General features: G+C 31.7%; 1 protein-coding gene across 1 annotated transcript in view; it reads left to right on the top strand.

Moving 5' to 3' along the window:
- The window catches only part of LOC111612568, a gene marked incomplete at its 5' end in the record, with an annotated part of 55858 nt that overhangs the window by 17870 nt on the left and 17101 nt on the right, over nt 1-20887 (top strand). The window contains 2 exons of the mRNA XM_023353799.1: nt 477-596; nt 10367-10417. Of these exons, the coding sequence (XP_023209567.1) occupies nt 477-596; nt 10367-10417 (171 nt within the window). The remainder of the gene's footprint in view (nt 1-476; nt 597-10366; nt 10418-20887) is intronic.

The following is a 20887-nucleotide window of genomic DNA, read 5'->3' as shown; positions in this document are numbered from 1 at the left end:
AGTTTGTGTGGTGTATATGTATCATAAACAGTAAAGTATCATAAACAGTAAGCAGTTACCTAAATTGCTGCACCAAAAATTTGTTTTAGTCTGTAAACTGCTTTTTATTATTTAAGTATATAAACAATTTATGTATTCTTAAATGTAAGTGTAAATTAGAGATATGGATTGAACTCTGAGGGAAAACGTGCATGCATACTAATCATATTACAGTTAGTACTGTTCTGTAATGAAACTTGTGATTTTATAACAGTATATAAAAATATAACTTTGCACATTCTACAGGACTCCAGTTCAGAAAATGCTGGTGTAATACACTGCAAATATATTGTTAATTCTGTAAAAATTCTGCTTACATGATCTTATATAATTGTACATCTAATTAAACCAACTTAATTGTTAGGTTAATTATTTTAAAAAGATTAAATCATTCTACACAATGCTAGAAACACTAATTATTTAAATGTATCATTCAGGTAAATTATTTGACAAGATCATCAGAATATGAAATTACTCCTAAATTAATTCCTGGAAAAATAAGAATCATACTGTCACATGTGCCACTTACTCCTATTCCAAGTTATTTTGTAAAAAAGGTAAGCAAAATCTCAAAACAGTATAAAAATAATTTGAAGTTGAAAACATTCTGGAAGTGAGTAGATTTTTTTTTTTTTATTGTCTCTGAAGAATTAAGAAATATTTATGCTTAGAAAAAAATTGCTAAATGTGTTACAAATTAAAATTTTTTATATTTTAATATAAATAGATTTTATATTAATGATATTCAATTATAATTTAAGAAATTCTGGCTAATTACTAACTAAACTCTCGATATATATTAATATTTTCTTTACGAAACGATTTCGATTTGGAGAAATTTTTTTAAAGTATCTTTAGTTCTATATATGGTAGAAAACACAATCTTATTTTTGGAATTTAAATAGGAGATTGGTGTCATGCAATAATTCTAAAATATTTTAACAAATAATTAATAGTTTTAAATAGTTAAAGTAATTCTGTAACCATCAAGTTATGGTTAAAGAATTAGTTTGAAAAGATGATTCAATTTTTATTCTGCTAAATTATCTAAAGAACATTTTTTAATTATTAATGGTGAATAATTATCAATGGATGTGTACGAAGTGTTTCCAATAGAGACAGAATGTTTTATAGATTTTACATTGGAGGAGATAAAAGAAGCTATTAATCGTTTTAAAGCTGGTACCTTACCTAGAATTGATTTTATTAGAACAAAATATTTAGTGTCTTTCAGACACTTTAAATATTTCACTTTCAGAGTTAAAGTGGAAATTTTTTAACTCTGTTAAGAGAAATTCTAGTTTTCCAGAAGCATTAATTGAATCTTTGATTATTCCAATATATAAAAAAAGGCAATGTGTATGACCTCAAAAATTATCAACCTATATCTTTGGTTTCCTGTAATTGGGAAACTGTTTACATCTTTATTAAATAAAAGACTAGAAAACTGGATCCTTAAGTATATTTTGTCTGGAGCAAGCAGGTTTTCCACCTGGCCAATCTTGTCAGGACTAAATATTTGTACTAAATGCATTGGTTCAATCAAAACTGCAGAAAAAAGAGAGGGAAAAATTTATTTATATCTGCCTTTGATACTGTTAATTATAAAGTTTTATAGTCTCTATTAGAAAGAATGGGCATGAAGAAACAGTTTTTGCAAATCATACCTAAATTCAAAATTTCCAGCAAATAAAAATCAAAAACACATATCGAATGTTTTTGGCCACTAAATTTATCGGCCTTCCTCAGGAAATACCAACTGGAAAAATTGTTCTATAAATAGAACTTAGCTGCCTTTTAAATTTTTTAAAAGAATGAAAACAGCTGTGACATATTGTGTATGACGTATATTATGAGTCTAGATAGCGTTTCCACGTTGATGATACCGGAATGACATCCGTGTTGATGCAGTTTCCACTCATGCTCACCTTGTAGATCTCTACTGCTTCTACAATTTTTATATTTTGCATGTCGAAAACCATGTGTATTAGCTTGGCCTGGTCCCAACAGGGGGAAATCCCCGGATCACTGGCATACCGTGCTAAAGCTGTACTGATGTTACCTTTTAGTACGTCATATTTGTGTATTTGTGATCTTTTAGTCTGGCTTGCAGCGATCTGTATGTGGATCCTATGTAAGCTAATAATCTGTCAAACCTCTTGTCATATATGGGGATGTGGTAAATCCCAGGAGCCAGAGCGTCTTCATTGTTGTCCTTCGCATTTGAGAGAAGGCGGAAAACAGTGGGTTTCCTTCTATAGGCAAGGAGTACATTTAAACTATTTGCAATCCTTCTATATATGCGATGTAGTGTCGGTTCATAGTCTAAGATCACCTGTTTTGCTTCTGCTTTGTTAACCCTGTTAGATGACTGAGTTAGATGTTTGGATGCCAGATTGTTGATAAACATGCGGCCATACCCGTGGTTGTAATCTACTTGTTTGAGATGTTCCAGCTCCTTGTTGGTACCAGACAACTGTGTAGAATGGGAGTAAGCTCTGGCCACAGGAGTGTGGAATGCGGATGCTTTATATGACCATGGGTTCGCTGAATTGGAAGGTATGAATAGGGAGATGGAAGGAGCCTTGTGGTAAATTGCTGTGACGAATTTGCTATCAGCTACTTGAATCCTGATGTCTAAGAAATTAATGCTATTACCGCTCTCCTGATCCAACTTTAGCGTTAATCCGTAGCTGTATTAAACATTTTTAACACGTCCCCAATATTAGGATGTTTTCTCCATACAATTAAAATGTCATCGACATATCTGGTGTACAGAGGATGTTATGCTTAATGTTTTTTAATGGCCGTTCCTCCAATTGTCGTAGGACTAATTCACAAAGATCCCCTGAGATGGGGCTACCCATGGGTACTCCATGCTTTTGAATGTAGGTATGTTTGTTAAATCGAATAGCACAGTGATGGGCAAACTACGGCCCGCGCGACATTATTCCCTGAAATGTTCTATCCGGCCCGCGCGACATTATTCCTAATCTGACGAGTAAAAAAGAATACAGGCTGTGGTGGTTGATGCACCACTTAACTTGAGTGTTCGTTGATTATATAAAATAACCGAAGCTTTATATCTCACCATGAAAGTTTATTTACAATCATGTACAAAATTTTGTTTTACACTTATTGAGTAAAAGCTCGATCGGTTACAAGCATGCTTCGGTACAGAACATCCACTCGTTGTGCGTAGCGTAGGCGAAAGAGAGAAAAAGAAATATGGCGGACGGCCTGCACATGTTTTTATAGCACCACATGTTTTCAGATGCAGCGCTAGGTTACAATTATATTGGCCCGCCTAAAGTTTTCTCCCTTTCCTTTGGCCCGCTCTTTAAAAAGTTTGCCCATCACTGGAATAGCATAATAAGTGAGTAAGCTCTAATATCTGCGAGTGGTACGCTTCTGCATCCGGGATAGAACTTAGAAAGTAATCTCTCAATGTGCAGAAGCAAGGTTTCAACCTTATAGACCAGTAGGTTAACCTTTTAATGAGGAGGGACCATTTATCAAACTTTTTGTCTTGCCATGGACCACAAGCTGTTTGGCAGTAATATAGGTTCTTATAAGGTTGTTCTATAAATTAAACACATAGAAAATTATTTGGAACCAAGAGTATTGTATTATTTGCGACAGTGTTACATTAATTATATTATTTTAGTGTGATTTTTGTGACTGCATACTGTTTACCAACTGCTGAATTCTTGGTTCAGTGCTACTCAAAGCAAACGCATGTCGGCACTGGCATCCAACCAATTTCGATGTTTATTTTTAATTATCAAAAGCACTGAGAATCCTTGCTTGCATAAATATGTAGTTGGAAATAAAGTTAGGTACCGTAAAGCAATTTCTCGAATTTTAGGGAAAGCAATAGCTTTTTGGTTCCAAGACTCTTTAAAGTTACTTCCTGTCTCAAATGTATCCTTGCAGTTACTATCATGTTGCATTTCAATTAACTCTTCTTGTATTTCATCCGGCACCTCAGAAATGTTGACTATGAAAGGATTGCAAATCAGTTTCTGAATACCTTTGTCCTTGCAGTCAGGAAATAGCGATTAAATTCATTTTTCAAGCTTTGCAAATGAAATGTAATGTTCTTTTGTATTTGTTCTTTAATCTCGGCACACTGTCAATCAATAATTGGGTTCAATGTATCAAATGCAGAAAAATTCACTCTTTCGACTTTGCTGATCCATAGGTCGATTTTAGCGATAAACGCACTGATTTTATTTTCAAATGCAAATTTATTGCTAGTGCCTTCCAATTTCATATTTCCTGACCACACACCATACCCCAGCCCAATCCGCTATCGGCTGTAACCTTGACATACTGCACATTGTCATCAACTCGTCATATATTTAATAATTTTGGGATAACTTCGCAAACCACTTCAGGTGCTTTCCGGGACCACCAGTGGTCCATGGACCACAGGTTAAGAACCACAGTTATAGACAGAAACGTGGAAACAAAATCGAAGACTGTGAGGTATTCGTCTCCATTTAAACTAATGACTGCCAGTTTAGAGAGAAGGGCACCTGAATTTGAGATCGTGTACGTGTACGAATGTAGGTGGTGCCTTAACATGTGATGTATCCGTTGTTCCAATACGAATGTTGGTGATCTGGCTTTATCGATCACTGGACGTAATTGTTGACATTGTTGACTGGGTTTATGCGTTTTAGCAAAGGCGAACAGACGTGGAGTGTCAGAAGAGCTGACTACCGCATGTCTCAGGCCAAGTGTGTTTGCAAGACCAGTGCATGTAAACTTAGTGACACGACTTTGTAGTTTTGTTATATATGTGGCATCTGAGAGTTGACATTGTGTGTCCACTACGTATTGCTGCAATGTATCGATGTAGGTAGATCTTTTCATGAGCACGACTGCCTTGCTCTTATCAGCCTTGATCATTGTGATGTTCTGTGCTCTGAGCCAATTTCTTCTTCTTTCAATGTATTGCCAAAATGTACCACTTTCTGGTTGGTGTTTATGTTCCTCGATCGCGAATAGCACTTTCCATCCAAGATAGTCTTTGTTGTAATCTGGACATTTATTATTTCCAGAAGATAGCAATTTTTTTCATATTCGTTATAACTGAGACTGGATTATGTGCCGCAGGCTGGGGCATGAACATTGGATCAAATTGGAAGGTTTTATGGAAGTATTCAGGAGGTGCAATGTTGTCCCAGCAAACTATAACATTGTCGATTTGTGGTTTGGGATGTTTCCTTTGCATTTTATTTATCCATGTGATCTTTTTCTCATATCTACGTCTCAATCTACATCGAACGGATGTTTCTAGATCTATGACCGTAGCATTAACATACTTCAGGATGTTGCTGTCCTGTTGATATAATTCCTCCTCTAAGTTAATGAGGAACTTTATTCTATGGTACATAAGACTTCTGGTATTTCTAATTGCTTTTCTAAGGCATAGAAATCGCACTTTTGGCAGAAGTGCGTCACAGCCGTGTGCGTCAGTCACTTATACCTCATAATATACATCATACACAATACATCACAGCTGTTTTCGTTCTTTTAAAAAATTTTAAAGTCAGCTAAGTTCTATTTATAGAACGGTTTTTCCAGTTGGTATTTCCTGAGGAAGGCCNTTGATGTTGGGAACAAGCAGGTTTTTGGCCTGGCCAATCTTATCAAGACGAAATGTTTGTACTAAATAGATTGGTTCAAGCAAAACTGCAGAAAAGGAGAGGAAAATTTTATGCTGTTTTTGTGGACTTTAGATCTGTCTACGATACCATTAATCATAAAGTTTTATGGTTTCTCTTACAGAAAATAGGTATGAATAAACAGTTTCTTGGCCTTTTCATTGATATATATTCCAAAGCTACTGCAAGAGTAAAGATAATAGCTGAAACAACCGATTCATTTGACATTGACATTGGAGTTTTGCAGGGTGAGATTCTGAGCCCACTGCTTTTTAACTTATATGTTAATACAGTCGACCCCCTATAATACGATAGATACGTTCCACTTTATAAGAATTTCACGTTGTAGGAATCCTTAAATACATGAGCCAATCACAGCCCGGCCTGTGTGCAGTTTATGGACTATGACTGTTTGAAAGGTTTTCTTCCATAAAATTAATCGATTCTAGAATAATTTGACTCAACATTTCCAAAACACATATAATTTTTTGGGAATAATTCATATAAACTATGCTATAAACAAAAAATGTAAGATTCTTACAGAGTGCGCACCATTCAACGACGCCATTGCTTAAGTTTGTTTTTGTCGCAGAGCAGCGCACCAAACAGTGGGCACATTTTACATTTTCAGCGCAACAAACTGCGGGCAGAAAAAAGTTATTTTTCTGCGAAAAATTCGTTGAACTTTGGAGACATCATTAATAGAAATAATTTTTATGGCAGTTGAATAAGAAATGTTTTTTTACAAAAAATGTATAAAATTACAGTACTGTATTAGACTTACAATACCTAATTTATATATTGTACAGATGATAGTAAACTCAACTTACCTGCCTAAACTCTTCGTAGTGTGTAAGTAGTTTGGCTGCTCATCCACTATTGGTCCAGATTCGACCAATCCTGTCGCGACACGAGTCAGCGATGACGTTTTACCACATTTTACGAGTCTCTTTTAGTGTCTTTATACGAATACGGTTGCAATTTTTTTGCCATGATATACGAATCCGCATTATATGAACTCGCGTTATGGGGGGTCGACTGTAGTTTGATAGTGCAACTTGCTAAATTTGAATTACTGGGAATTTCTCACTTTGATCAAGTGGACATACATGTGTTAATGTATGCTGACAATACTGCAATTCTTGCCAATACTCCACAAATGTTGCAAAAGAAAATTGCAATTTTAGAGGAATTTGTGACAATGGATTATTTATAAATGTTTTAGAAACTTAAGTAATGGTATTCAAGAAAGGCAGTAGACTATCACTCAGAAAGAGATGGTTTCTTAATAACCAACGTTTACAAGTTGTCTCATATTATAATTATCTGGAAGTTTTATTTTTGTTTTCTTGATAATTTTTACATGCCAAAAATTATAGTATAAGGAAGGCTAAAATGGCACTGTGTTCTATGTGGCTGATTCTTTCAAGAGCTAAAATTAATTTCACTCATATTTATATAAAATTATTTCAATCAATGATATTATTTTTATTACTTTATGCTGCTTCTGTATGAAAACTTTAATTAAAAACTCATGATTTGTTATTAAATAATTGTTGAATATAGTTACAAATATAACTAATCCGGTTATGCCTATGCGGTACCGGAAATGTACGTTTTATATGTACCTAAATAAAAGATTGTGTGTGTGTGTGTGTGTGCTTCTGTATGGGCAATTACTTATTATGATAAAATGGAAATAATTCTTGCTTTATATCTTTGAAAAATTTTTATGTTATATCAAAAAATTCTAGCTTACATCTTCCATTTGGAGTTCTGTATTTCTAGAGTATTGACAATTGTAATAAAAAGAATAATTTTATTTTGGATTAGACTTTTGAAATTGGAGGATAACAGTTACATTAAATTAATGTACAACAAGCTTTATAAATTAGGTTCAAAAATGGACAGTTATACATATAATTGGATGTTGGCACTGAAAAATCTTTTAGATCGACACAGTTTCTCCTTTTTATGGTTGTCTCAGGATCCTCATTTGATTGAAAACTATCAAACATTAATTCTGAAAGTGTGTTGTGAATAAAGCATACAAGGAGATCAGTCACTGCAGGAAAGCATTTTTATTTACTGCATATTTAAACAACCTTTATAAAGATTATTTGTTTATGGACATAAATTATTATGTAAAATGATTAATTCTACAGCTGAGATGTGATCAAAATTATATTTTGACATATAATAGTAGACTAATAATAGATTCTGATAGAATTTGTAGTAACTGTAACATGCAAGTGTATGAAATTTGGGAACATATTTTTTTATTTTATGAAATTTGAAGAAAACAGGAAAAAGTATTTGATGAGATTTAAGTCTTGGAAATATATAATTAGTTTATTGGTAATTGAAATCTCTTGAAATTCATTAAAAATGATTATTTGTCTTCCAAAAAAATGTCACTATTTTAAATTATAATTATGTTAATTATTATCTGAGAATGTAACAATGTACATTAAAACATAGACAAATGATCACCTAAATGTTCCAGGTATAATTCTGCTAATTTTAAAGTGGGAATTTCTCACTTTGATCAAGTGGACATACATGTGTTAATGTATGCTGACAATACTGCAATTCTTGCCAATACTCCACAAATGTTGCAAGTAATAACAAGTAATTTGCTATTAGAGGTAGACGTTAGTCACCATCTCTTAACTAAATTAATAATTATAATTTTAATAATTTATTAAATAATTTAGAATCATCTGGAAGAAAAGAACTGACCCGGGGTGGGGAATAAACCCGCAGCCTCTGCTTGTTGTGCTGTGCACTTGCCAATTGCGCCACCCTGATCTCAAGCAAGCTTTCACGTCCAGATGTATTTAAATTTTAGATACAACCTTATGCAGTTATCTTCCAAATGGTTCTAAATTTTTTAATAAATTATTAAAATTGTAGTTATTAATTTAGTTAAGAGATGGTGCCTAACATTTACCTCTAATAGCAAATTACTTTGTATTAATCTTTAAAATTAGCAGAATATAGCCCAAACATTTATGCAATCTTTGGTGATGTTTCTATATACATATCAGGCTTCGCTGTGTCTGTTATACTTGTACTTTAAAACATTGGAAAATTGTCACATTTACCCATTGCAATTTTTCAATATGTGAATCTGTCACACGGCACACATTCAACTGATACTCAAATTCTTCCTACACTCACTACAGTATATCCATCGTCACTCCTCCCACAGCAGCCCACAGTTCTACATTTCTTTCAGATTACTCATGTTGTACGATGATGAGCGACTCCAGCTCTGCAAACTGCAGACAAAACATCTCTGTTGCAGTGTCTTCATTTTCATTTATAGTGCTTCCTAGAAGTAGTAGACAAGACACTTGAATGAAGATGAAAAATGAAACTTGGACAGTTACACTATCCATCAGTGTAGATTGCTTACTTCTCAGGTAATAATTAACATAATTTTAGTAATTTATAATGGTAGCATTCATTTTGGAAGACCCTGTATTTCTATTAAAGAATATTATGCATTTAAAAGTCTGTTTAAAAAAGGAATTGCCATTTATGCACTTCCAGTGTTCCAGAATACAAACTTTTGACGACCAACCTTTCTTTGAGGCTACTTGGCCATCAAAATTAAAACTTCCTTTAAATACAAAAAATATCCAATTAAAAACACAAGTTTAAAAATCAGAATTGGTGATGCCACAGATTTCTTCTTTCCTTCCACCCTTACCATTTGGGGACGGTAGGATGGGGTCTACTAAAAATAGGTGCTGGTAAATGTAGATTTTCAGCTGCTTCCTGGTGACAAATTATTACAAAACAATTTTAATTGCAGAATTTCATCAGGTGGCAATTAAGGATGGTGAATAAATGGTGATTCCTTTTTTTTTAACAGACTTTATCTTCAATTTTATTTTTGAACTTAATTGCCCTCTGACAGAATTCTACAATATTATGCATTACCAAACATTTTGATAGTTATGCAAAATTTTTTATCATTGTATTATTGTAAATAAAAATCGGAAAAAGCTTAAAACATTCAATTTATCATAAAAACAAATTGATGTTAATTTTATGTTCAAGTTTATTATATTATTATAAATTGCTTTTTTATAAATAATATTTAAATATTATGTTCTTAATGGAAAATAACTGAAATACTGATTATTTTTCAATTAATTTTTATTATTTTATTACTACTTTCAGGATTAAAAGACATTGTTAACATGAATATACACTATATAGTGTTATATATTTTCATATAATTTGGTTATTACATGTATTTCAAAATTTGTCTTTTTAGTCTCTAATTATTCTGATAATTACAGTATTTGAAGACAATATTGTTATACTTTCAAATGATAATTTTAACTTATCTTACTATTTTAATTGATCAAATTCTAAAAAAGTTTTATTTCAAAACTGTTAAGTTTAAATAATTATCTATTATTAATGGAAATAAGCTATTTACCAGAATAATATATCATCATAAAGATATAAGTAAACAATCAAAACTTGTTTTCTTCTAGCCAAACATTTATCAATAACATAACTTACATAAAAGTTTTGATTTTAAAAATTTTAGCTTATAAATAGACAACTTCAGTTATAATTTAAAAATATAACTTGAATTAATTCATATATATATTAAAATATATTTCTAGGTTCTTTCATTTGTTCAACCTCATTTAATATTTTCTGCTCATGAACATATTGTAAGTAATTTTTTTTTCCCCAATTTAACTGAAACATTGTTATAATGAAATGCCTAGCATAAATTTATTATTAAATTTATTTAAATCATGCTAAATGAATATATGCTATTTAAAATAAATGAGAGGAAATGGTAATTAAGAACAAAGATGTTAAAACCTTAATATCCCTATTTCAACATATAACCAATCAAAAACATTTTAATTCTCTAGGAATTATCACATCCACAGACACCATACAGTAATTACTACCTAGTCAATTGTGGATCATAACATGTTGAAACTTCTCTTTCTACAATTTTTATAAGGTGATCATTCCTTATCCTGATGAAATTTACTCTGTAAGATTTATGTTATTTTTCTTCCTTTATAACAACCACTATTTTCCCAACCGCAAGTGAATTTAGTAAGTTTCAGTGGGACATATGCATTTTTTCTTATGGAGTTGCAGGCTTTAAGCCTGCCAAATACTAACATACTCCATAACTGCCAGTACACTAGATACTAAAACAATACATACTAATAATATACAAACTAGTAATATGAAAATATCACTTATGGTAGCTGCTATTTTGTTGTGAATTTGTCTCTTTAATCCAATCAAATCAGATCAAAACGAACTGATTTGATCGGATTAAAGAGAAAAATTCACACACATAGTAATATGAAGTTTAGACCAGAAAAATATTAAAATAGTCTAGTTTGAATGCTCATCATCATGAATATCAGCTTAATTTGGATTGCATAATGGCACAAAGCAGAAAACAAAAAAAGTAAAATTACATTGCAAAAGCATGGAGTTGCATAGCCGGACCTCTCAGGGCAAGGATTGCTCACAACTGGTTTAGAGATACACAGAACAGAAAAGGCAACACAACGACAAGGAGATTTACAGAAAGAGTTAGCAGTGATCTGCAGATTTGGAAGAATGTATGGTTTAAGGAGACAACAAGTAGAGAGTTTAATAGAATATGTACACATGAATAAAATTATGAAAAAAGAGGAAGAGGATGTCCATTCACTATGTGAAACAAAACAATAAAAACTTATATCAAAAGATTGAGAGAGAAATGGGAAAAATATAGCTTTTAAAAGAAACTCAATATTTGGCATGGAATGAGAAAGAGAGACTTAATGATTATAACCAAGGAGGTATATATAAAATTCCAGTTGAAAATGTGCAAAAAGTTTTTAAGCACTATGAGATGAGGTTCAAAAATAAGAATAAAGGAACATAGAAAAGCTAAAGGAAGTATGATTCTTAGCATGATTGCTTATGATAAGGATGTGAAATTAAATTTTGATGGGACAGGACTTAATGGCAATTCATGATTAAATGAACTTATGGATGATGGAAAAAGTTAATTTTTATGAAGAAAGTTTAAGAAGTGAGGTGATTAATATGAGAGATGTGGATAAATTGTCAGGGACATGGAAGTGGATGGTGAGAAAATAGCATCAAGAAGAGTAGAATGTTGAAGAATTTGAGATGAAAGAAAGAATTTTTTGAGCATGCACATTGTCAAGCAGGCTTGAAAAATATTCTGAAGATGCAGAATTTTCAAATAGAAGATAGTGGTGTTGTTGACTCTGAATATGGATCAGTAGGTTTGAAACCACTTAGTAATGTAAGTTAAATATGTTTTACAACTGCAAATAAGCAGAAAACTAGAATTAGGAGTTTACAAAAAAAGATGAACTTTTGAGTTATGTTCTAGTATTTAATTTATCACAACAGAAATGTTTTTGGTCCTATGGGCTATTTTCAGGTAAAACTTACAAATTAAACATTTTATTGAACTAATAGCCTAATTTGAATATATCAATTCAAATTTCAAAAGCCAGCCACTGAAGGCAATTTGATCAATAAAATTATTGTTTTCATCAGAGACAAATGAAAATTTATAAACACACAAATCTTATAATACAGTTGAACCTGTCAATCCCAATCATGTTTATCTCAAAATTTATTTTTCCCCTGCATTTTCAGCCTAAATCCAATATATTTTCCATGTTTATCTCAAATAATTTTCTGTCAAAATCTCTACTTCATATTATGGACCAAAAGTATCAATTACAAATTCATAGCTCAGCAACTACATTTTGATAGTATAAATTATAGTTGAGGAACATTTCTTGCAATACAGTACCAATGCCTCTTTTCTCTGATCAGCTATGAGTTTGGCTTGCATCAATTTGGTTGAAGAAAGTCAGGCATCAGAAACTATTGACAAACTGTTTCTGTTGAGGTATGATAAATACTGAAATTTTATTATATTGAAATATGGTTAAAAAATGCAAGGATAAAAAAAAATTATTGATAACAAAAAAAATTGCTTACATTTTTAAGTAAGAAAATATTTTAAAATACAATTTGTCTATTTGTATTTATATGAAAGCAAATTTCACATTTTCAGAATGTAAATTAAATTAAATTAGAACAAAATTAATCTGTAATAAAAAAAATTATCAAAAATTATCTCAAGCAAACGACTAAAATAACAATATAGTAGTACCAATTAGTTGGAATTCTGTCTCACTAATTGTTATTTCTGCTTAAAGCAATTATTTTCTGGTAAAAGAAGTCTAAATTTTGTGCATGTTGTCTCTTTAATCAAAGTTTTTTTTTATAAAAATCCAGTACTGCGACACAGCATTTCAGTAGGCCTTCAGTCACATCTTTTGTTTAATTCCTTTCTGCTTGTTATCTAATATTTTATTATTCTCTCCAAAGAAAACTGCTATCATTTTTTGTTTTTCTCTATTTTTTCTTGTAAACTTAAAAAGAAATAAACTGTAGAGTAATAACATCAAAACAAAACCAAAACTAAGGATTAAAATTAGTGCTGCCAGTTGAACTAGACATTATTAATTTTAATGTTGCCAGACTGTTTGACATAATAATCATCATTTACTAATAATGAATGATTTATGCATTTATAGATTTCATTATAATGGTATTCATTAAACTAAAATGTTTTTGCATTAAGCTGAATAGGAAATTTGTGTGGGATCCAAGATATATTTGTTATACTGAAAATTTCATTAAACTGGCATTCATTATATTAATATTTCACTGAATAACTAAAGCATCCATAAAAAGTCTGGAACTTACTTTTACAGACAAAACAAAATTGTAGGAATAACCAGAACATATTTAAAACTATGGGTGGTATTAATGTTATGTAAGCTTTTCTTGATTTAATTTTGAAGAATTTCTATTTATCTCAGTTCTTGTTGTTTTATCTTGTCTGTTCCAACTATATCAGACATCATCTTCCAAGCTGACAATAGCCATTCTGCATCCTTATGGTTGAAGCATCATCTTTTATTGGCTGCTTTAAATAGGAAATATATAAAACAAGTAAATTTTAAATAAAGAATATACTGATCCTAAAACAGTACACAATTGAACCTTTATATTAAAAGTAAAATTCCACATAAGTTTAATGCACATAAAACACAATTGTTTTCAATTTACAAAAGGAGATCTTCTTCAGGTTAAAGTGTTCTCAAATGGAATGCAGAAAATGAACATTCTTAAAATTATTTGAAAAATCATAAAACGAAAAAAAAGTTTTTTTTAATAATTTTCTATACTGACTGTTCCTGTTAGAATAAAGATTTCAGGCATAAAATAATTTTTCTTCATTTTTTAAATTGTTGCAATTGCCCCTCTTTTCATATTTGAATATCTTAACAGCTTCTAGTGTCCTGATTTGGTCGTCATGCTTATGAACAACTAAATATAGGATCCTCTTGTAGGTCATTAGCACATAGATTGAAAGAACAGAAATGTTCTATTGAGAAAAGGAAATTAATGACTGTACTAGACATGTTTGAAATAGAGCCAGGAATGTAAGTACATTTAGATGGCTTAGATGATCCATACCAACTTTAGAAATAAACACATTAGGACTCTTGAGGCATCAGAAACATTTAAAGCAGATAAAGTAGAATCTTATTTTAAAGGATTGCAAATTAACAGATTTTTTTTCCAGGTCCCATGAAATCAATATTTTATCTCTTTTTAGCAAATCCAAAACTCAGAATAATGGATTTTTTTTTTCTAGATTCATCTCTTGTAAACTTTGCATTTTTTCAACATTTACTTGGGTGTTTCCAGGAATTTGTAGAGTTATATGATGCATTTGTTGCATCTGGGATATGTACAATTAAAGAATCACATGAAAAGTGTCAGCAGGCCAATAGGATTGAGGAGGAGCCATTCTGATGCTGGTCCAAGTGTAGTGCCAAAATTTAGTGAGGCCATCATCTTTCCAAGTCATGAAGACCTCTCCCTGATGAGTTTCGGCATAAACAGACTGTACATGACATCGCTAATATCAAGCAGTTGTGTTCAGTAGGCAGAAAAGCAGCACAAAAACAAAGATGGACAAATTTTTTAACAAATTGCAAAGTTGAGTGGAGTGCTAATGAGCATATGTAATTTGCCTATTTGTGTTTACAGTATATATAGTTTCTTGACAGCTTTATCATACATATGTATGGTGTAGTATATAATCTTGTAACATAAGTATTTCCATAGAATAAAGAGTAGAGATCTCAAGAAACTGAATAATTTAAAGTACTGATATTTCTTATTTGTAATGGGGTCAAAAACAGAAATTTTTTCAAATAATGGATATTTTCCTGGATATGCAGGAAATTTGTTCTTCACAATATAAAGGATTCTTGGAACAAAGATGAATTTCAGTGGCTCAAGCAGTCTGTTAAAATGAGATTCTATGGTAGTAATGAAAATATATCTACAGTATATTTTCATTAATCCTTTAACTTTTTCATTTTTTTATTTTGTGCATGAATAATGATCTGTATAATCTTGTCAGTGAATCCATTTCAACTGCACTTGGCCTGTTTTTGTTATTCCCTATATTTTAGCTTTATATGGTAATGCCTACTAGACTTCTCACTGTGGTGTTATGAATATTCTATTTACTTTGAGTTTTTGGCATGCCACTATACTTTATAAAGTCTCTTAAAGTATTTTTTATTGTTTTTCCTGTTTCTTGTTGATTAGTTAGCTCTTCTAGTCTGGCTTAGTTTCATGACTAAATATTTATAATGGTCACATACTGATTACATTTTCCATTTTTATACTATTCTCCACTCATACAAATACTTTGTCTGATTCATAGAAAATCAATACACACTTATAATGAATTGCATTTGAAAGATATAATGCAGAAGTCAATTAACAACACAGGTAAAGTCCCTGTGGATAATTGATGTTTCTGTTTTTGATTTAATGTTTTTACTAACATGCTTATAAGTTTCTTCTTAAAATAATTGAAAAATGCTTTAAAGCAAAGTCAGAAAACAACAAAGTTTAATAAATACAAAATTCTGTTTGTGTGTTAATTCTGTTTTTCAAAAATGTAGAATGTTCAGAGTAATGTTTACTGTTGGTGCCATTGAAGTGACATTAGAATTCTACGATGGACAATAGTATAATTGTTAGCAAATTGTTAAATATCCCCACTTTACAGCAGAATTTCTTTATAAGTTGAATACAAAAAATAATGGTGATAATTGGACACAGTTCCAAATGTTGTGCACAAGCGTATATATTGCAATTAATTCCTATACATACATATATATACCATTTACAAAAACAAAGGGGTTACACAATGTTAGGGTTCAAGTACCAGGCCTGGACTTTTAAAATCAAAAATTAATAATAATTTCAAAAACATATAAGTAACAGTTCACAATAAATATAAGTTTTTATTATACTGAAATAAGAAAATAATAATTGGTTAATTGTACCAACAGTTAATTAATTGAATATTCGACCAATTTACAAAGTAGCAACAAGAATCAACAATCAATCAAAGAAAATCGTACTTATAATGTTGTTGTTAAGTTCCATCAAGTTGTTGTCGACTCCTGGTGACTGCATGGACATGTCTTTCCTTGTCCATGTAGTTTTCTTGGCAAGAATTGAGGAAGTGGTTTGCCATTGCCTTCTTCCTTGAATGATGTGTCACGCGCGCGGGGGGAAAGAATGCCTTTTGGGAGGACTTTTATGGGGAACTGGCCTCCTATTTAGTCGTTATTGGCAAAGAGAAAACCCGGAAAACTCCAAGCAGCCAGCCTGTCCGATTGCGGCACGAACCCATGACTGAACTTCCCAGTGTTTAGGGTCCAGTCACCACTGCTATGAGCGGCAACGGAGACCACTCAGCCACTGGTGGTACTTATAATATCAAATCCAAAATTTCATCTCCACCTCAAAAAGAGACCTATGTCAAAGTATACAGCTTAGCTAATTGCTGCTCACAGACGTGTCTACATCCTTTGTCACTAGGAGCTACCACACTCGGCTGTATTGGCTGTGCCGTCTTTTATCCAATGTTCAGTGCAGCTCCACACTGTTTTAATTTACATGATTTTGCATTACAGGATCTGTCACTGATGCAAACTAAGTCTGCCTTTTTAACTTTGTCCTTTGCTTAGGAGTTTGTCCTTAAATAAAAAGAACTCCGAAAAGAAAATAATTAAATAAAAATAACGCCCCAAAACATAAAATAACAGTCGGACATTGACTCCTTTACATACATACCATAATGTAATACTGAAATGGTGTTTAGACATATTTAAATTCAAACATTTAATATTTTAATTAATTGATATTTTCACTAAAAAATATTTAAAGAAATGCAATTAAAAGTTTTAAATAAAAAACTAATACAAGTACATGGCTGGCATTATTCATATTTAATAAATAAAAAAAAGTATAAATTCAACTTTACAAAGATAAAACTTTGCATTTTGTCCTTCCTTTTCGTGTTTGTAAAGTCAAATTTATATTTTTTATATTTATTAAATGTGAATAACGCCAGCCATAAACTTGTATTAGTTTTTTATGTGATATTATGATTGTGGCATTAACACCAGAGGACACTTTACCTGTTTTACATTCTTTTGCGGAGGCAGTAACCTCAAAAGAAAGGTTTTCTCCGAAGTTTTGTGAATTATTTAAGGACTGTTGATGATGTGAACGGCAAAAAGGAAGGACAAAATGCAAATTTTTATCTTTGTAAAGTCGAATTTATATTTTTCATATTTATTAAATGCAATTAAAAGATTCAAAGGAACCAAAAATCATTTTGGGAGATTAATTCTGTGTGAAGATTAAAGCAATTTTATTATTCTTAAGTTTGATTTATTAAATTTTATAATAAGACTAAAAAGAATAAATGATTAAATAAGTTAGAATGATTACACTGATCAACTTGGCTTTTTTCTTGTACTTTATTAAGTGTACTGTATACTTTTTTATGCTTATTATTGAGCTAATTTCCAAATTTGGCAAATCATATCAAATTCTTCAGAAATTCTCAATAATAATAATGTATTCCTTACATGCACTTACATTAATAAGTTCTAAAAATAATGTGTAACATTAAAATGTACAAAGAAAATGTTGTTTTTTTCTTATCTTGGTATGATAGAAATATTTTGTTCTTAGTTTAATTGTGACAAATAACATAAAACAAAATTGTGTATAAAGTCAAGAAGAATTATGAAAGTTAAAATTTATTGTCCAGTTTTATCCAGACTGTGAGCAACTCTGCAGAAAGTTATTTTTGGTTTTCCAAAGTGATGCAGATTGGAGTGATAGAGAAAGATGAATATACCATTTCAAATTGGCTGATGGTATGTACATTTTTAATAAATTACAAAAATGTAGAAGATGCAAAATGTCTTCAAATATCCATCTTCACAATCACCAGTGACAAACAAACAATTTTCATCTACAGAGATGACCTTTTGTAGAGAGGCTATGCCTCTGCAATAATGCAAATTGGTTAAATCATCATCTGGTGGCATTGCCATTGTAAAAAATCAAATACTAGGGTGGATTGAAAAGTTTCTGAAATGACAATGAAAACAAAATAAAATGATTTCCAAGTTATTTATATGTATTTTTCAACACAGTCCCCTTGAAACTTAATGCACTTGATCCAATGTTTCTTCAGCTTTTCAATTGCCTCCCAGAAATGGTTTTTTCCAAAGTCCCGAAAACAGCTGTTTACAGCCTCAATTATTTCTTCATTGGATCAAAATCTCTTTCCAGCTAGGAAAGTTTCAGTAACAGGCATAAGTCTGAGGGAGCCAAATCCAGCAAATATATGGATTCAAAAGGATTTCAAACTTAATTTTTACTAGTTTTTGCTAAATGACTGCACTTGAATGAGTGGGCACATTGTTTTGCTGAAAAAGCACTTTTTTTATTATTCCCAGGCATTTTTTGGATTGTTGTTGCTTACTATACAACACTTGTCCAAAAGTGTTGTGTAGTATTGTCCAGTGACAATTTTTCCTTTCTCAAGATAGTCAATTAACAAAATTCCTTTGGTGACCCAAAACACCAATGCTATCACTCGCCAGCTGAATGAATGGTCTTTGCCTTTTTTGGGACCTGCGCACCACTTTCAATCCAATGTATTTATTGAATATTTGTTTCTGGTGTGTAGTTGTGAATGTAGTCGGTGTCTTCCATTCTCACAAATCATTGCTTGAAATCCATTGGATTTCTCTTAAATAATTCTAAACTCTTGGCGGAAACTCAGGCTCAAATGTGTTTTTGCTCTGGACTGTGCAAATGCAGCACCCAACTTGCAGACAACTTTTTTAAACTCAATTTATTATGTAAAATATGAACTACTCATTCATAGGAGATGCCCACAGCTTTCTCAGTTTTTCATGTATTTTGATTCAACAATCTTTGAATAACATGTGGATTTTAACCACAATTTTTAAAGTGGTAGCAGTTTTTGGATTTCCCAAATGTGGTTCATCACTTGCATTTGTGCAGCCATTTGAATTACAAGACCCAAAAACTTACCATGGAAAATGAAGGTGATAAATCAACAAGAACATTGTCCAACCTGGATTTGATTTCCATTGCAGTTTTTTCCTCTGAATGGAAAAATTTGATAACAGCTTGAATTTAATTTTTTTTCATATATGAACAGGCACATGGGATATTTCACTTCAATGCTTATAAAAACCTAACTATTGGCCAGGTTGATGTGAAATTTGGAGACTGTACATATGAAAGATTTTCTAATGCAGTGTGGGAAAAATATTTCCAAACAAACCATCCCCTAGCAGCAATTCCAGAAACTGTTCAATCCCCCTTCATAGTTCATTTCAAATAGGCTGACAAAATTTACATTTTTTAATAAAATACTAAAATATAGAAGATACAAAATGTCTTTGTGACTTAGCAATGGCAGTGTCACCAGAGGACGTTTTAACCAATTTGCATTATTGTGGAGGCATAGCCTCTATAAAAAGGTCATCTCTGTAGACAAGGATTGTTTGTCACTGGTGATTGTGAAGACATTTTGTATCGTGTATATTTTTGTATTTTATTAAAAATGAATATACCAATTATTGTTATATACAGTGTGTTTAATTGTTCATTACATTTAACATTTAATAATTGCATCATGCCATTAGTGAGTGCAACCAATTGTTTGAATTCAGAAATTACTTTTAATTGCACTAGTTTTGGCAGTCATAAGTCAAGAACTGAATGTATTTGCCATTTATACAAGGTGGAGCTTTTAATTACTCCAATGGAATAACTCAAAAAAATATCAAGTTATAACTTCCTTCAATAATATATTAATAACAGCCTGTGAGGAAAACATTCCGAAAAAATGGAAAGGACAGAAGGCAGTGCCTTGGTGATTGAATGAATTAACAAAGATAAGGAGAAAAAACAACCGATTGAGAAGAAGGTATCAGAGGGCCCAAAATGATGATGATCATAGGGCAAAGAAAACTGAATATATGGATAACTGCAAAATATATAATGATATAATAAAAAGGCAGAAGCTCTGCTCATGGAGGGAGTTCTGCATAAAAAGCTCTACTAAGCCATGGGGCTTTATTTATAAGGCTTGTGCAGGAAACTTAAAACCCTGACCTTCTTAACATCTGTACAGGATGGTGAAACATACAGAGGGAGTTGAAGACACAGTATGTAAAGAAGCTCGTGGATACGTTCTTCCCCCGAGACGATTCAGATACTGACACTCATAAACAAAGAGTAATAAGGGAGAGAGGTAATGACCTGTACAAAAGCACGATGGACCCAGAGTTCACAAAGGAGGAAGTAGGAAATGCCATCTACAGATTGAAACTGGGCAAAGCACCAGGTCCCAATGGAATTGTAGCAGAGATTGTTATAAAGTCTGGGAGACGAACCCAGAATATATGGTGAAGCTTTACAACCTATGCCTCCAGTTTAGGCTCTTTCCAACGATCTGGAAGGAAGCAAAACTTGTGATTATCCCTAAGGGGAATGATTTGGACAGGCCTATAGTGAAGAGCTACAGACTGATTAGCTTACTACTGGTTCTCGTAAAGTCCTAGACTTCCTAATTAGCCAAAGGATCATGTCTTAAATCAATAAAAGAAAATTCCTAAGTG

This window comes from Centruroides sculpturatus, unplaced genomic scaffold, assembly GCF_000671375.1.
Source record: "Centruroides sculpturatus isolate CEXI.00-Female unplaced genomic scaffold, Cexi_2.0 scaffold1664, whole genome shotgun sequence".
Lineage (NCBI taxonomy): Eukaryota > Metazoa > Arthropoda > Arachnida > Scorpiones > Buthidae > Centruroides > Centruroides sculpturatus.
The sequence above is the reverse complement of the archived record's forward strand: the minus strand, read 5'-3'. Positions and strand labels throughout refer to the sequence as shown.